The following is a 17,943-nucleotide window of genomic DNA, read 5'->3' on the forward strand; positions in this document are numbered from 1 at the left end:
AGTGCAACCTCCAGCATTTTGCTAAACAGAAAACAACTCAAAGCATTTCTACTAATAACAGGAACAAAACAAGGATGTCCACTCTCCCCATTCCTGTTCAATGTAGTTCTTGAAGCCTTAGCTACAACAATAAGACAGATGAGGGAGATAAAGGTATATAAATAGGAAATGAAGTATCCATATTTGCTGCTGATATGATTTGACACATGAAAGGCACTAAAGACTCTTTAAAAAAAACTCCTATAGTTTACAACACATTTAGAAAAATAGCAGTATATTAAATTAACATCAAAAACTAGTAACATTCCTATATGCACAAGACAAACATACCAAGAAAGAAATCAGGGAACCAATAATCTCATCCATGTGTGTGTGCGAGTGTATAGTCTTGGAATAAATACAACTAAGGAAGTGGAAGATTTGCAGAACAAAAATGTTACACCGTTCAAGAAAGGAACTGGGGACCGGGGAGGGCAGAAGACCCCAAGCACAGCGAGGCCCCACAGGCCCATGGGGGGTTGTGAGTGCCACTGTGATGGAGAGAGCGGCTCAGGCGCTGTGGAGACAGCAGAACTGGAGCCCGGATGGTGGTGACAGGTGAGAGACAGGGCTGAGCTCCACAGGCTGTCAAAGCCCAGTGAAGTCAGCTATACATCTGACGGTGTCTAGAATATGCGAAGAACTCAAAATAAAACTGCATATCAAGGAAACAACCCAATTTAAAAACAGGACATAGAGCTTTAAAAAGGGAATACAAACAGCTAAGGAACATTTTCAAAAAAATGTTCAACATCCTTAGCCATCAATATAAGGGCAAATTAAAATTGCTTTGAGATTTTATCTTACCTCAGACAGAACAGCAAAGATTATTTTTTAAGGGACACTGAATGCTGGTACATATTGGGAAAGGGAAACACTTATTCACTGCTGGTGGGAGTGAAATGTGAGGCAGATGAATATATCTAACATGATCCAGCTATAAAACTCTTGACACATACCTAAAAGACTGTGTCCTACTACAGAGGTCCTTATTCAACCACGTTTTCTGTGCTCTGTTCACAATAGCCAGGACAGGAAAACAGCCTAGACTGATGAATGGATAATGAAAATGTGGTGCATTTACTCAGTAGAGTATTGCAGGTGAGTAGACAGAACCAGAAGTCCAGCTTGAATGAGTGCAGTGGTTGGAATGGGATGTATCCATAGTCTAGAGCATTTAAACACTTGGTCCCCAGGAGGTGGCACTGTCTGGGGAGGATTGGGGGGTGTGGCCCTGCTGGAGGAAGTGTGTCAGTGGGGGCAGGGTTTGAGGTTTGAAAGCCTTGTGCCTTTCCCAGTGTGCTTTCTCAGCTTAGTGTGTGGCTCAAAACATGAGGTCTCAGCTGTTCCTGCTTTCATCTCTATTTGTAGCCATGCTTCCCACCAGAGTGGTGATGGGCTCCTGCCCCTCTGGAGCTATAGACCCAAATAAACCCTTCCTTGTCCCATAAACTGTCTTGGTTGTTTCATTCTACAGCAATAGGAAATTCATAAAGCTCAGCAATCCAGAGCCAGGAATACAAACATTGCAACTGTTGCTCATATGTGGATCCTATCTTTGAGTCTTTAGACATGTGTGCTTCCTTTGGAATACCCATTGGGGTTAGGACACTAGTGAGCAGTCACGGGACAGGGAGAAATTTTTCAAAGCAGGAAAGATGGAATATAATGACACAAAGAGGAAAGGGGAAATGTAGGAACAGGAAATACTAAAATGGGGCCAGGGATGGGAGGGTAATGTAGAGGAAGGAATATGAGGAGTGATAACTACACTAAAGACATTTTTGAAAAGCCATATGGAAACTTACTAATGTAGAAATTTTCTAAAATATGTACATATGCATACACACACAACATGTATGTATTTTTAAATGGAGTAACCTTATAACAGGAGTATAATACCACAACTGGACACCACATGCTATCCCAGAACCAGGAATGAGTTGCCTCTTTTCTTGAGTTGTTGGCCAGTGAGATCCTGTAGACCCGAAACATTTCAGGCTATTGCTGTTTATCTTAGTTACTCACTAGAACTTGCCAGGAAGGCCCTATTGCTGGAGACATCATCTGCTTGAGTCATAGAACATGGAGAAATCAAGCTTACACTGTCCTAGAAACTTCGTCCATATTGATTAGCTTTCATGGTGCTGTAAGGTGCTATGCATAATACCAGAAGAGTAAAGGAACCATTAATCTTACCCATCTGCAAACTCTATGAGCTATAGCAATGCTTCTCCTGGAAATATGTGCCCATTGGTGCAACAGTGGTGTGGGCACCTTAAAAGCAACCAACTACTTTCTTCCATCAGAACTACTAAGTTCAATCTTTAAGGCCCACTCCATGAAATGGTATCCTCACCAGGCATCATTATCAGGGCCAACATAAGTCTGAGGAGAGAACCAACTGCCATTATTCTGCTAAATGGATACAATATTAAAATGACTCTGAAGGACTTCTTGCTGTACAGATAGATTAGTGCATTTCTCAACTCTAATTGGAGAAGCTTCTTATTGTGGTGGAGGGCAGCTAAAACAGAGATCCATTAAGTGGTAACATGTAGAGAACAAGAAACTATGGAGTACTCATCCTGAATTGGGGCATAAAAATAATACCCCTCCCCACAAAGCTCCTGGATCTTTGTAGAAGAGGGGGGCAAAAAGATTATAAGCCGGAGGTAGTGGACAACTAGAAGGAAAGGTATTTTCTGGACATAGTAAGGCAGTTGCATACGTGAACTCACAAATGATTGTGACAGTATGCACAACACCTGTACAAACTCAAACTAAACAAAATTCCAGCATGTTCGGGTAGGCGGCACAAAGTCCTACCCCAGGCCATAGATCACTGGCATTTGGTAGCTGTCAGGAGTGGAAGAGTCAGTTTTGTTTTAGGGTGTGACCATGGGGAGGTCAGTCACACTCTGGGGCAGGCCTGTCACTCAAGAATATTTGAGCAACAGAAACTGGACTTAGGAGATGGATCTCAGAGGAGTTAGAAATTTGGGTGAATGTGATCTAAACACATTGTATGAAATTCTCCAAGGGAGAAGATTCTCCTGTGGTGAGTAGCTGAAAGAAAAGCTGAATGTACTCAGTGTGGTACGAAAGGGAGTACTAACCACTCTGCTAGGGTGACCTACATGCTCTGTCCTGAAACCAGAGAAGTCATTTCATTCCAGACCAGTTCTGGAATGGAACACAAGACTAAGGTTAGGAAACAAGGGTTCGTCGGCTTCATCATTGACTCGTGTGAGTCAGTTAACTCCTGTGTAGTTTTACTTGTTCTATTTGGATAGTCATCCTTGTACTACCTTCCTTATCTTATGAATTATGAGGTGAACAATGAGGAATAATTTATAAATACTACTGAACACAGATCAAAGGTTATTATATGACCAAAGCAGGTAAAGTCAGGGTAGCAAAGAAAAATGGAAGACCCTGAGAAATACTCCAGATCCAAATGAGTTTCCCCAGAAGGGGTGGCCTGGTATTACCAAGACAGCTGGTGGAGGCAAAAAGGGCAAATGATGGAGAAAAGGATGTTGAAGACTTTGCCAATAATAACCGCCACTCAGGTTCGGGCTAGAGGCGAGTTCAGCTAAGGACACAGCACCTGGAAAATACCCAGATCTGCCTCCGCCCACTTACACTCCTTATGTGAGTTAAAAATAGTTGCCCCTTTCTCAAGACTCTTTGATTCTACCCTTGAGAAAACAGTTTTAGTAGATTTCGTTTGTGAAAATATTCCCTGAAAATTACAGTAAATAAAAAATTCAGTAGCAATGGGCAATCCCTAAAGCAAGCAGTGCCAGATGGCTTTGTCTTGGAAGACCCTGAACACGGATTACCCCAACTCAGGAGCATCTCCTTACATACTGACTGACTACCAGCAAAATTTAGGTTGATCTTCACATTTCGGGATTTTGTATTTCAAGTTATACTTTACTAACACTAAGTAAGCAAGAGTCATAGATCATTAATATCCAGGAAGGATATCAATACACAAGACAGAAGTCAATGGTGTGTGTGTGTGTGTGTGTGTGTGTGTGTGTGAGAGAGAGAGAGACAGAGAGAGACAGAGACAGGCAGACAGAGAGAGAGAGAGAGAGAGAGAGAGAGAGAGAGAGAGTATACATTCAGTGTGGCTCTTTTCTCTAGCCAAATACCACAGGTTAAACAATAAGTTTAAGTACATGACTATATTCCCAGCATTCTAGAGACTGTGGTAGTAGGATCATGAGTTCAAGGCCAGCCTGAGCTACATATCAAGTAAGAGCCTATCTCTGGAAGAAAAAAATGAATTTAAGAAGGCAAACAATCCAAAACGGTTGGTGAGCAAGATCACATTCAGTTGTTTTCCGTTGAGAAAGACCTTGCTTGAATCCATTTCTTAAATAATTGTTGCCTTGTAAAGTAATGACTAGTAATAGTTACCTTTTAGTAATATCCAAATGAGAAATACAAGTATATAATTGAATTTATTATATGGTTCATGTAATCAGCCATCTGGTGGGATAAATCTTAGCTCATTTTACAGAAAAGAAAGCCAAAGCTTGAAGAAGTGATGCAATTTAATCAATAATAAATAATTAGGGTTTCAAGCCACTTTCTTGAAATCCAGAACCACCTAATTCCACTCAATGCCTGATTAGTGTCAGTGTCACTTGGTCGTGGATAAAGGGACGGTTGGGCTGGAATTGTAGTCTGCTTGTAAACCAGACAAGATTTCAGTTCTAAATTCTAAAGCTTAGCTTAGCATTGTGGGTATAATATTGGAACCAAAATCAAGGGACTTCTCTATCTCTGCATTTGAGGCTTATCTCTCAACACCCTGAGCATCATAAGTCCTGGAGCAAGGCAAACCTAGAACCATAATGTGAGCACTAACCTAGCCAATAACTTCATTTCTACATATGAAAGTCAAGTAAATTAAAAAGATATATGAAAAGTCAAATTTTAAAACTGAGGAAAACATTTTAAAACTAAAATAAGTCACCTCATTTTGCAATAAATGAATAAAATTTTTTCTAAGCAAAACTCCAGTATTTAAGTCTTGACCAATGTTATCTTCTGTTGCTATAATGGTCCTCTAATGGCCTCAAGAAGTTAGCTTCCTCAACCAGTATATATGGAAAAAGATTAAGGAATAAAAATTTTCTTTTCTCTGCTTCTAATTTGATGAAAACTGTACCCTCGTCAAACTCATCAATTGAATCTGGGGTAGGGTTTGAAACATTGGATCAATCAATGAAACCTACGATAGACCCATAAATCCTAGAGACTTAGGGACCAGGGTATAAGAGGGAGTCACTGACATCACAGATCCCTCCTGTGTCACAATGCTCTTGCACTACCTTGCCAGCGTGCTTCAGGAGCATGAAGGTTTCACTTTGCATGCCGTCAGGATTCCTTTACATTCTGGCTTTCTAAAAAGGAAAACATATTTCTGTTCCCTTCCAAAAATAAAAAGCAAGTCAACAAAAAGTAATAATAAAAGCTGGGGAATCAACTTTATGAGTTCAGGTATTTACCTGTGGACAGCTCTTTAAACATTTAAATTTCTCATATTTCGCTCTTATATTTCTTAGTATATGTAAACAAAGTAAAAAAAAAAAGACTCAGCTCTTCTCTTGGACACATTAGGATGTATGTATCTCCCAATATTCTAGGACAATTCGACTGCAACAAAGTTCCTAAATGTTTTTTGGAAGTACCTGTGGGGTAACACTGGTAGGGTCAGGAGCCGGAGTGGGGGTGGGAACTCTCAAACAAATTGGAGGCATCTCTTGAAGTCTTGCCACCTGTATAGTAGCTGGCTTCAAATTCTATACTTCCTGCTCTGACTCTGCATTCTGGTTGCCTAGATACAGATGTAAACAAAAGTGCCTCCCTGCCTGCCGATGAGCCGCCAGCTCCAACTGATGGCCCCCTTCCTGGCTCAGCCAGTGACCAAGAAAAGAAAGCAAGTACTTTCAGATATTCATATTAAGAATGGGATAGTTGGCTCACTTTCTCTGAAGCTCGGGGTTGTTTAGATTTTGAAGGAATCCCAGAAGAATGGCTTTCTTTTTTGTTTTCCTGCAGTTCCTGTTTGTTCTGCCGTGATAAAGTGACTGAGCACAGCAAAGCCACCTGAAAAACAATGAGCTCAGTTTATAAACATATTAAATGGATTGATTTTTAATATGGGGCTAAGTTTTTAATGTGATAATGATTTATTATGACTAAGGTTATTTAAGAAAATCCATAGTTATATATAATGTTCCTTTTTCGATTATTTAAGAAAACCCATAGTTATGTATAATGTTCCTTTTTCCGTACTTCTCATACTTCCCATTAACAACAAAAGCCACCATACAAAGCAAGTTGTGCTTCTGGACTTTGGTAGTTCTAATAACATCTGAGCAATATAGATGTCGTCCCCTCTCATGAGAAGGCACCAGAAAGCCAGCATAACATCAAGCACTGGCTTTGAATTCTGTTTAGCTTGGGTGATTGCTGCACCTCAGTTTCCTTCCACCTTTTGTGGCAGAGTTCTACTGAGCTACTAAAGCAATACCAGCAAAACAGGCTCAGCATACAGAGTGATCATCACACAACCCATTACTTCCCCAGGCCTCAAGTTCTTCACCCAAAAGAAACATCATCTTAAATTAGTTATTTAAAGGAACTTTTGTCATATATGCTGAAAAAAACATTGATACGTATGTAATAGAGCTATCAGAAAAATGAAATCATAATATATATGATGTTGAAATGTTATTGTGAACAGAAACATTTGAAAAAATCCCATAAGTTATTTGTGAAGGAATTTTTACATATAATCACATCTTAGCCTCTAAGAATGCATTGAAAAGGCATACATGCATGCACACACACACACACACACACACACACACACACACACACATATATACAGTAGTAGTGATAATATCCTAGTAATCATTCCATTTGGACACAGTCATTCTACAAATATTTACACAGCGTTATTGGCTGACAAATGCATAATGCATGGACCCACCAGTTGATGAAGGACCAAGCCCAGACTCCCACTACCCTTGGGGTTCCATGGAGAGGTGAGGAGGAAACATCTGGCATGAAGTGAATAAGTTCAGGACCCAAAGCAGTCACAGTAGGAAACACGGTGAGAAGCAGAAATGTGTTCAGGTCCTCTGGATACACAGGACGCATCCAGAACACAAGTGTACAAGTGTCCAGTGGGGCATTCTCTGGAGCAGTGGTTCTCAACCTCCCTAATGCTGCAACCCTTTAAAACAGTTCCTCATGCTCATACAATTATTTCCTTGCTACTTCATAACTGTAATTTTGCTACTGTTATCAATTGCAATGTAAATATCTAATATGCAGGATATATAATATGTGACCCCCCATGAAGGGTTTGTGACCCATAGGTTGAGAGCCACTGCTCTAGGGGAAGCACAGGCTAAGGAAAATTCAACCTCTTGTAGAGTCTGCTCCACAATATATCCAGGGCCAATGCACTCTCCCAAAACCTCACTAGCCCCATTCTGACTAGCTGGGAGCCTATTCTGATAGCCTCCTGCCAACTGGGTCAAGCCAGCAGGGTCACTACCAACATTCTTGATAATAGAAGTGCCTGGTTTTCAAATATTTTTCAGAGATGTGGAGAGGGATTTGCAAGTAAGTGTCTTGGCCCTTAGAATTTTAATGGAACCAACCCAGAAATAATTAACTCCATTGAAACTTCCCAAAGATCTAATTTCTGAACAAGAATCTGAATGTTTTATCCCATTGTCTCCATCAGAGTTTCTATTGCTGTGAACAGACATCGTTGCCACAGTAAACTCTTACAAGGAAAACATTTAACTGGGGCTGGCCTACAGTTTCTAATCATCATGCCCAGACATTGCAGCAAGCAGGCAGTGTGCTAGAGAAGTAGCTAAGAGTTCTACGGCTTGAGCCACAGGCAGCAGAAGGAATCTGTGTCCACACTGGGCATAGCTTAAGCATCGGAGACCTCAAAGTCCATGCCCAGAGTGACACACTTCCTCCAACAAGGCCACACCCTCTTATATTGCCAGTCCCTATGGGGGCTGTTTCCTTTCAGACCACCACACCCATTATTTTACCATGCAGTGGTATAACCCAAGAAAAATACCCAACAAACATACCTTGTTCAATGTGTTAACTGAGAATATCAGCTACAGTCCCTCCACTGAATCCAATTCAGTGACTGATTATTAAATTGGAATAAAATTTGCTTTGTGCACCTTTAATCCCAGCACTCGGGAGGCAGAGGCAGGCGGATCTCTGTGAGTTCGAGGCCAGCCTGGTCTACAGAGAGAGTTCCAGGATAGCCTCCAAAACAATACAGAGAAACCCTGTCTCGAAAAACCAAAAAAAATTTTTTGCTTTGTTTTTAAACTTTAAAAAAGGCATTAGATACTCAGGTTTTTTTCCATATATGGAAATAGTGAATATATTTGGCATCTTTTTCCTCATTGGAATGTTGCCAAATTATTAACCTTTATGGAAATAGAACCTTCTAGAAGTAGCAAAATAGTGAATTAGAGATTTTTCAGCTAAGTGTTCTTATAGCCAGCTTGTCTCATGCTACTAAATTAACATATAGCTGTTCTGTGCTTTTATTTCTCATCTATGATAATCTGACATCTAGGGTTTTTAGAATATAAAATCACTTGGATTGACTAGCTTTCTAGTTTGGGGCTGTTTTGATAATTAGCTGATACCCCTCAGAAATTTCTTTCAAAGCTCAGTCAATAATCACTGTAGTTTTCATTTAGAAGTTTTCATCTTGGATTGAAGCAAGACTTTAACATCTGAAAAGTTTTCCCTGACATGTTTACCAAACCTACATAGCAAAGCTCTTTAGGAGTGCCCCAGAGCTTAATTCAATTTTAGTCACTAACAATACAAATGGTCCCTGACATGTTTACCAAACCTACATAGCAATGCTCTTTAGGAGTGCCCCAGAGCTTAATTCAGTTTTAGTCACTAACAATACAAATGGCAAGTATACAGTTGGCTGATGCTGTACATTTTTTAAAAACTAAAAACATTATTTAAGTACAAGATTGATGAAGAGCAGCCACCAAGAAGCATTGCATGATAGATTTTGAATCTGTTGCCTCTGTTCTAGGTAAGGCTATCTCCAGCAAAAATGTCAACCAAGAACTCTACAGATCTAGTTGAATATGTTGACAGGTAAGTATATAAACTAGTGGTTTTAACTATTTACTCCATGTAATGACTCAGTAGCAATTGGAATAGCTGGATGAAACCTTTGAAATCACATAAATAGTTCTCTGCTTCCAGGAAAACCTGAACAACCTCAAACAGGCAAATCTCACCCTCTCTAGACAGATGTTACTGCCTTCTCTTTAAGTGACTTCCATAAATTCCTGTAGATTTGTGGGGGAAATAATGCAACTGGAGCAAGAGTTGACACATAACACAATGCAACACATAGATAACTAAAACTTTAAAATTAAACCAAGTTGGTCTGCTGACACTGGTGAAAAATTTTAAACCCAGAAAAACCTGAAACATGTTAATCATCAGAAAAAGTCTGACTTTTTAAGAAACCAAATTCTACATGTTTCAACTTACAGTGCTATACTTGGAACTCATTCAGGGTGGTCCATAGGAGTGGGTCCTTGGTGCCACAACTTAGAATGTAGCCATTGGTAGATTCATATTGTCCAAAGGCCCCAGAATTCTAGCTTTTAAGGGTGGATTTTTGGAAATGATGCATATGAGTTGGAGCTGTCTTCTGCTCAGCACATGAAAGGGTGCTACCTGCCCTCCTACTAATAACTTCAAAGCAGTTGGGATTTAGTCTTGGTCCTTCCATTGTTGCTATCAACCCCGTATCTGGGAAATTCAGTTCTTTCTTTTCAATTGCAAAACAAGGAGGTTGAACAAAGAGTTCCTGGCGTTTTCTGCAGCTTTAAAATAATTCTGATTCTATAATATGAATCCTAACCACAGAAGAAAAGTGGTCAAATAAATGAGTCAATGTGAAGAAAAACCATAAATAGTAGACTGATTTTTAGAGTCATCTTTGACAATGTACATGATGACATTTTAAATTCTGCTTTCTATTGCAATAGTTAGTTAAGAATTTCCCTGTTCTCAGGCAAAGGCATTTAATTCATTTCAGCAGTTCCGCGTTTCAGTTCTTATCACGCTTTCCCTGCCCACAATTGCTTAAATGAGTATGGATTTACACGGGCATGGAGAGGATCAAAACATGAGAAATTATTTTTTTTAGTGTTCAAAAATGTCCCATTTAGACAAATGAACTTTTCTGAGTTAGGACCAATGAGCCTAGTGTGCCCCAAATTGATTATAAAGGACATATTAGCTAACTTTGAAGCATCCTAGGAGAAGGGAGAATTGTTTCTGCAATTCAGGGTTAGGGTTAGGGTTAGGTCTGCATATGACAAATGGAAATTAGAAATCATTTCTATGACATAGTAAGAGAATTCCAGTTTGAAGCCAGAGTGACCTATTTTCCAGAGGCAAGAGAGTAAACCCCTGAATAACAGTAACTGTAAATCTTATCTTGGATTTCAGCCCAAGCGAAGGTTAGTTACATTTATTGTGTGTGTGTTTTATGTGTATGTCTGCGGGGGCATGTGCACACATGCGGAGGCCAGCGGACAGCCTTGGAGAGTTGGTCCTGTCCTGGCATGTGTGGTTCCCAGGTCATCAGGCTTGGTGGCGACACCTGATTTGCTTAGCTATCTCGTCCAGTTGGATTTCAGCAAAATGCAGTTAAGACAAAGATTTCCTGGCCTAACATTCGTTTCTCCCTCAGTCATACTCAGAGTCCCATCTCCCCGTGCCTAAGCCATGCATGTGTCTATTTTATTCACTACCTGAGATGGTTAGATATACTGCACTGTTCAGTTCTATTCTCTCAGGCTGCAGCCCCAAAACACAGGGTTCAGTAGCCTCGTGCTTTTTAATAACCCTGCAGTAGTCTAGCATGCTGTATTGAATACCAATTTTTGATGAACTGAAGATGACAGCTATAATGGAGAGTAAGGCAGGTGATGGGGACTGAACTATGTAGCTGTACTTACAGAAGAGCTTATGAGATGCTGACTAGCAGAAAAACAAAATGACATCCAGACATTGCAACCATCATTGCAGAATTTTGAATTGGCATATTTAATAAAAATTTAGTGGCTGTTTTTCTTTAAATAACTATGCCCTCTAAATCACGAATCGGCAACAGTGTAGTGGCATGCAGAGGAGTCCCTTAGACAAGTGAAGGTCACTATCCACTCATTAAAGCACCTGAGTAGACATTGCACAGCTTCCAGAATTTGTCCTTACAGACATTCACCTATGTGTTTAAGAAAAGAGTCTCCCAGAGCAAAACCTGTGTAACAAACGAGATCATGCTATCTGTGGGAAAGTTTGGTTTGGAGATAGACATTCTAAAGAGACTGGCAGACTGGCTTGTGTTCACGGGGTCCTTGGCCTTTCACTTGGGGTCAAACCCACATAATGGTCAGTACATGCTAAACGCTAGGTCACAGTGAATAATCTATAAGTGGGGCAGCAGAATCATTGCTAGGATAGTGGTGGCGATGCCACCATATTGAAGGCAGTGAACAGTTCTAATGTGCTAACGTTACTAGTTGACTCACAGTGAACGTATATACTTTATGGCAGTGTGCACGCGCTCACATAAGCTTAATACCTGAAAAGCACCAAAGTCTTGCTTCTTAATGCTTTTCCCCAGCTGGTGGAAGGCACACTAATGGAGCCCCTCTTCCTTTCTCTGGTCAGCTTCTTCCTTCTGTGTAAGAAGGTGGCTTTCAAGTAAGGACCTCCTGAAGACTCAGTTCTGCCAATGATTTTTCATCCACACCTTCCAGTGTGATAAAGTAGATTACATAGGAAGATGGGGGTGAAAACACATTGTTCTCATGGATCTCTATGTTCACTTAGTTGGCTTTCCTATCAGGGGAGAATTTTTTTCTCACCTTGGAATTGAACGCTTCGTGAGGTCCCGACTAACCCTTCACAAGCTGCTTATCACTCACACACGTATTGAGCACCTAGTGTGTGCAAGCACTGGGCTAAGCACCTAGTGTGTGCAAGCACTGGGCTAGGCACTTGCAGAGTCTCCAGTGAGACAATCAGACAAAGATTCCCATCACACATGCCTCTAATTCCAGAGAGGGAAGAGGCGGCAATTCTTAGTAACCTGTCGGGACAATTCTTGCAGACAGGTTGGTACTTGAGCATGTACACACCTGGGCAAAGACTGTCAGGCATGAACACAGAGGGGCTGGGGATAGTTGGGAGTAAGGAGGACGGAAATATATAAATTTCTATGATAGCAGATAGACTCTTGCCTAAGGGAAAAATTCTAAGTTCCCTAAATAAACGGGGTCCTGAGACGTAGTTGTTCCGCCGTGAGCAGTTCCTAGCCCGGCTTACAGTATCTGCACTGTCTCAGCAACCTCGCAAGGAGCTGCTGCCCGGCTGACCTCCGGTCGCTGTGTATCTCAGCAACCTTCTTGGGGGTACATTGGGAAGACGGGCCTGGCTGCTAGTCAAATAGTGTCTAAAACTGAGATAGACAAAACTTTCGGTGTTGTCAAATGGGGAGAACATACAGGATTAATTTCTGCTTCTGAGAATGTGGCATTCAGGGTCTGGAGGCAGTCACTGCCAGGTCCTCTTAGGACAGTGACAGACATTCTTTGGCGATGTGACTCATTGTTTGTGACTGTGTGATGGGTACAGATATTTCACATCCTGATGCATAAGAATAGAAGGCAAAGCTCTGATGCTAAGCTTTGGGTGGGACAAGGCAGACTGGGCGGTCACCAACCACGGGAAGTCTTTGACTTCCTGTGATCTGCCCAGGTTCACCTTTGCCTAGGATGAGCAAGTTGCTGGTGATGAGCAGGCGCAGTCACGGGCATCCTGTGCTACTCAGAAAGACGCCAAAACCCATCAGAGCAAAGTGCCTGGAGGAAACCCACTTGTCTCTGCCTCGGGAGGGTCTCAATTTCTGCCGCGTCTAAGGAATGACGAATGAAAGACCCCAGTGGAGCATAGGACATAGCCCAGCCCAGGTGTCTGGAGACAGAGTGGGCTTCAGCAAGAAGACACAGATGCGAACCACGCAGAAAGGTGTGACTGGAGGGAAGCTCCGTGGAGCTGAAAGCGGGTTGCACACTCAGAAGCAAGGGAAAGAACACTCCTGCCTCTCTGAGGGAAAAGCAGTAGTGTAGTGCGGGAGGAAAGAGGAAAATGTAGTCAAGACACTGGTCACTTCCCAGCCTCGGTCTCCTTCGCTGTGGAGATGTAACAGAATTAAAATGTGGCTCTGATTGATATGCTAGCTCTGTGTAGAAACAGGAGGGCACCAACCTCCCCCGCGCTCCAACAACTTACCACCTGCCTTGACCTCCCAGGACTGCCATGATCACCACCCAACAAAAAGGTGTATCCCACAATCATGGACGTCACAAGGCCAAAGTCAGAGTCGGCAGATTTGGGTCCTCTGTGCGCTCAGGGCGGAGCCTGTCGCTCAGGGAGGAGCCTGCCCCTCGAGGTGGAGCCTGCTTCTCAGGGCGGAGCTGTCGCTTGGGGCGGAGCCTGTCGCTCAGGGCGGAGCCTGCTCCTTGGGGTGGAGCCTGTTTATCGGGGCGGAGCCTGTTTCTTGGGGCGGAGCTGTCGCTTGGGGCGGAGCCTGTTGCTCAGGGAGGAACTGTCACTCAGGGGGAGCCTGCCCCTCTGGGTGGAGCCTGTCTGGGGTGGGGAGCTGTCGCTCAGTGCGGAGCCTGTCGCTCAGGGAGGAGCCTGCCCCTCGAGGTGGAGCCTGCTTCTCAGGGTGGAGCCTGCTTCTTGGGGCTGAGCTGTCACTTGGGGCGGAGCCTGTCACTCAGGGCGGAGCCTGCTCCTTGGGGGGTGGAGCCTGTTTCTTGGGGCAGAGCTGTGGCTTGGGGCGAAGCCTGTTGCTCAGGGCGGAGCCTGCTCCTCGGGGTGGAGCCTGTCGTTGGGGCGGAGCCCTCGCTCGCTTGGAGTAGATGTGTTGTGTAGCTTTGCTTTAAGCAGGCGTCTGGTGATAGCCCACACTCCTTGGCACTTCCTGGCTTGTAGATGCTTCACTTCAACCTTTCCTCTCCTCATTCTGCCATGCTGACTTCAGGCCCCTATACTCCACTGTGACCACATTAAAACCTCCAGACGTCTTCAGCCACCTCTTGCTTTAGGCGCACATTTTATTTGTTTGTACAGCCCAGACGTCCACCCGCACGAGAGATTTGCTTTGAACCTTTACCCATTCTCACATCTCCACAAGAAAGGAAGCCATTCACACCAGGTACAGCATCCGTGCCTAAGAGTCCAAAGCTCTCCACTGAAGATTGCAACCAGTGTCTCTAGTCTCTCCTCGATGTTCCACTGTTTGGAGCCGTCACTGTGTTTCCTGGCATGTCCCCATGCAAGCTCTGGCTGGCAACCCACCAGTCCTGGTCGTCTTTCTGCACTCTTTGCCCCAAATATGAATTGCATCTTTCACCCCTCAGAGTGTTCAGACTTAGGTTAACCTCAGCAACAAAGGCTTGCTTCCACAGCCAGCAAAGTGCGTTTGCAGGTCGGTTATAGACAAGAAAAAGAGAAACTATAAAAAGTAGTTCTTTCTAATCCATCATTCCCACATGCTCACGAATTATTTTTGTAAGTCATCAGAATACTTGCTCCATTTTTACTTTACATTTTCTTACAGGACTCTGTGAATTCAGAATGTAACTAGTCATTAACATTGATCTCATCAAAAGGTAGCAAATCTTCCCAGTATGGCCTCTTGTGTTCAGAAGAGGGTTTAAGTTTTCCCAGGATTTTTTTTTTGTCTCCAGCTTTTATGGATTTCCAAAATGGTTGTCAGAGGCTCCTAAGTAAATTTAGTGCTCTCTTCACGGGAACAGTATAGGCAGCAAAGCAAGAGGCTCCTATACCCATGCCTTTGCCAGCCACAGCTCAGCTGGTGTAAGTCACACCATCTCCAGAGAGGCAGAACTCGGAGACTGGGGAAAATCTGTTCAGATTCAGCTACAGTCAGTGATATGTGCAAAGCCTCCTGCAGAGGCTCACAGAGGTCCTTTCTCCTGTGGCTAGCAACTCCATCTGGATAGTCTGGGATATTCAGTCATTTCTTCCCTTACCAGGTGAAATTAAAAGTCAAGATCCCACTAAATGCAGTGTGTTAGTAAGAGCTAGTTGGTGTGTGTGTGTGTGTGTGTGTGTGTGTGTGTGTGTGTGTGTGTGTATAAAACCAGGATGGCCACACCTTGCTAGTGAAAGGTCTCAGGTTATATCCCCTTTGGTTTGAATACTAGTCTTCAATAATGGTAATAACCTGGTGATTTGAAGAATAGGACCATCAGGAATTTCCATTCCATTACAAATATTTAAGTTTGTTTTTCTGGTTATTGCTTCAGAGAAACAAGAGAGGAAATAATCTCCCTTACAGCAACAGGTAATCCGCAGGAGAAAGTAAGGCCTTTGTCATCTGAGAATCCTGTGACTAGAATTGACAAAGCTTTGGTTATGGCTTCAGTGAGCATTATTAACCAGCATGATAATTATGCTCTAGGTAACAGAAAGCCTTAGGCATGACAAGCTTTCCAGACACCTCCCTAGGTAGAAAATAACTTAAAAATAAGCCTTAAAATCCCCAGGAAAAGAAGAATTATAGCCCAGCATTTGTGTAAATTCTTAGGTGTCTCTAGGGAGTAGGCAAATGTATTTGCATAGCAGTATTGCTGCATTGTCAGAGACTTCAGTCACGTGCCCTGTAGACTAGAAATAGAGCTGAGCCAGCTGTGACAGGTGAGTGGAGGCAGCCCTGCTCCGCTGGCCCCTCTGCTGGGATGCATCTGCTTCTGTATCCCTCTCTAGGAACAATCGTGACCTCAGCTTACAGCATCCCATGGGGGAGACACTCGAGCCCCTAAGAGCCCTGGACTGTGGCACAGCTGTATGGCATTGGCTGGTCTACCACCCTGCTAGAGCCCCGGACTGTGGCACAGCTGTATGGCATTGGCTGGTCTACCACCCTGCTAGAGGCTTCAGCTATCATAGGTTTCTCACTCTAACCAAACAGCAAAGCTGGCCTGTTGACCCTGTTTGAAGACCTAGCAACTGCAACCCTTGGCTTCGAAGTGGTGAAGCCTGTGTTTCACCCTCAGTCTATGCTGCTTTCCAGCTTGCGGAGATGCTTCTGGTGTCTACAGAGCCTGAGAGATCACGGTTCACATTCACTGTGTACCCTGCCTTCTCTTATTCCTGAATCACACCCCCATTCTCAGCCTGCACTGTGGTCTTCAGTCTTCAAAGTGCATTCGAATCATGGAAGTGCTTTCCTTGTCTACACATCCTAGTTCTCCTGACCCATTCCAAGATTATGATTTAATAAGTCTACAGTGAAGCCAACAAATCTGTATTTAATAACCTCCCTGGCCTCCCATTTTGCTAATTCAAATGTCTTTGTGAGAAACAATGAATAACGCTAAGTCACAGAGTAAAAGATTTAGTAAATACTTACTGACTGGTATATGTTTGTTGGTAAATCATTAAATATAGGGGCTTGCAAGACACATAGGCAGGCAAAAGAACCTAGCAGTATTCCTGACCACCTGAATGGGATCCCCAGGTCCTCCACTCCTGGGCCATAGCTGCTAAGTACCCACACATACATACATATATACATACATACATACATACATACATACATACACACAATAAATTAATAATAATTAAATTTTTAAGTCACTAGATACAAACAAACACATTGCTTTTACCTTCACATAACAGAAACCCCCACTCAAAGGTGGCTTAAAAACACTGATTGGCATAGATAACAACAATTAGTGAAAAATGTGATTTGGTTAACTTGGCAGCTTAGCAAAATTGCCAAGCAATTGGGTTTCTATCCTTTCCTTTTTGATTCCTGTACACAAGATGAGTTCCACAGTTCCCTGAACCACATAGCATGACAATATCCAGCAAAAAAGGATGTCTCTTCATGTCCATCCCTCTCCTTGAAGGCCAAGATCATCTAAGCAAGTTTCTTCTTGCGTCTCCTTCTCCAGAGTTGCTTCACATGTTTCTATCTAAACCATGTACACCTCAGCCTAAAAAGAATGGGGCTACCATAGAGGATGAGGGGCAGGCAAATGAACAGAATTGGGCAGAAGTTTCCTATGGCCGTTAGGAATTTAGGCATGCAATCAACAGTGTCTGCCACAATGAAAACATGCAAGAGAGTAATCTTAGTGTGGAAGAGGGATAGCATCATTTATAAGCATCGTCTAAAACTGAAAACTAGAGAGCCCTTTATTGGCAATCCAGACTGCAGAGCACAAGGAAGCATTAGCTCAAAGAAATTAATGAGCAAACCTCCAGATCTCTTCTAGGTTACACATCACCGTCAGCAGGACCTGGTATCCTCTTCCACTAGGCCTCTGACTCACATACCTGATCCAGGGTAACACTGTCAGCAATTTGAGGAATGTATGTATCCAATCCCTTCTTCAAGAGGACTATGTGATTCGTGGTTGTCAGTGGGGATGCAGTAATGAAACCACTGAAAGGTTTCTCTCACAGACTTCCAGCATCTCTAAGAGTCTGGAGCAGAGAGAAAAAGAAGCAGACTGGCTGTAGAAGTGAGGAGTGGGAAGTCATGCGGGCCATGAGAAAGGTGTAGCTGAGGGAGGGAACCCTGTGAACCGGAACCACCTAGGTGTTGAGGGTAGAAGAGGAAGTGGGAAAGGCCAGGGCAGGAGCGTGGACTCTGACGTGTGTAACAGGTACACGTGACTGGGGACGTGTAAAGCATGGGCTTTGAAGTGGCCCTTCCTGGCA

The 17,943-nt window shown here is 43.0% G+C and overlaps 1 protein-coding gene across 2 annotated transcripts in view; it reads left to right on the plus strand.

Annotated features, from left to right (window-relative positions):
- The first annotated feature begins 5,478 nt into the window (after positions 1-5,478).
- Fam81b (family with sequence similarity 81 member B) overlaps positions 5,479-17,943 on the plus strand; it is a 94,828-nt gene continuing 82,363 nt past the window's right edge. The window contains exons 1-3 of one of the 2 annotated variants that reach the window (XM_040729059.1): positions 5,479-5,562; positions 5,904-6,001; positions 9,182-9,246. In XM_040729059.1, coding sequence (XP_040584993.1) covers positions 5,553-5,562; positions 5,904-6,001; positions 9,182-9,246 — 173 coding nt within the window. In that variant the 5' untranslated portion in view covers positions 5,479-5,552. The remainder of the gene's footprint in view (positions 5,563-5,903; positions 6,002-9,181; positions 9,247-17,943) is intronic. The other variant, XM_040729058.1, reaches the window with a different exon arrangement.

This window comes from Mesocricetus auratus, unplaced genomic scaffold (genome assembly GCF_017639785.1).
Source record: "Mesocricetus auratus isolate SY011 unplaced genomic scaffold, BCM_Maur_2.0 Super-Scaffold_100020, whole genome shotgun sequence".
Classification (NCBI taxonomy): Eukaryota; Metazoa; Chordata; class Mammalia; order Rodentia; family Cricetidae; genus Mesocricetus; species Mesocricetus auratus.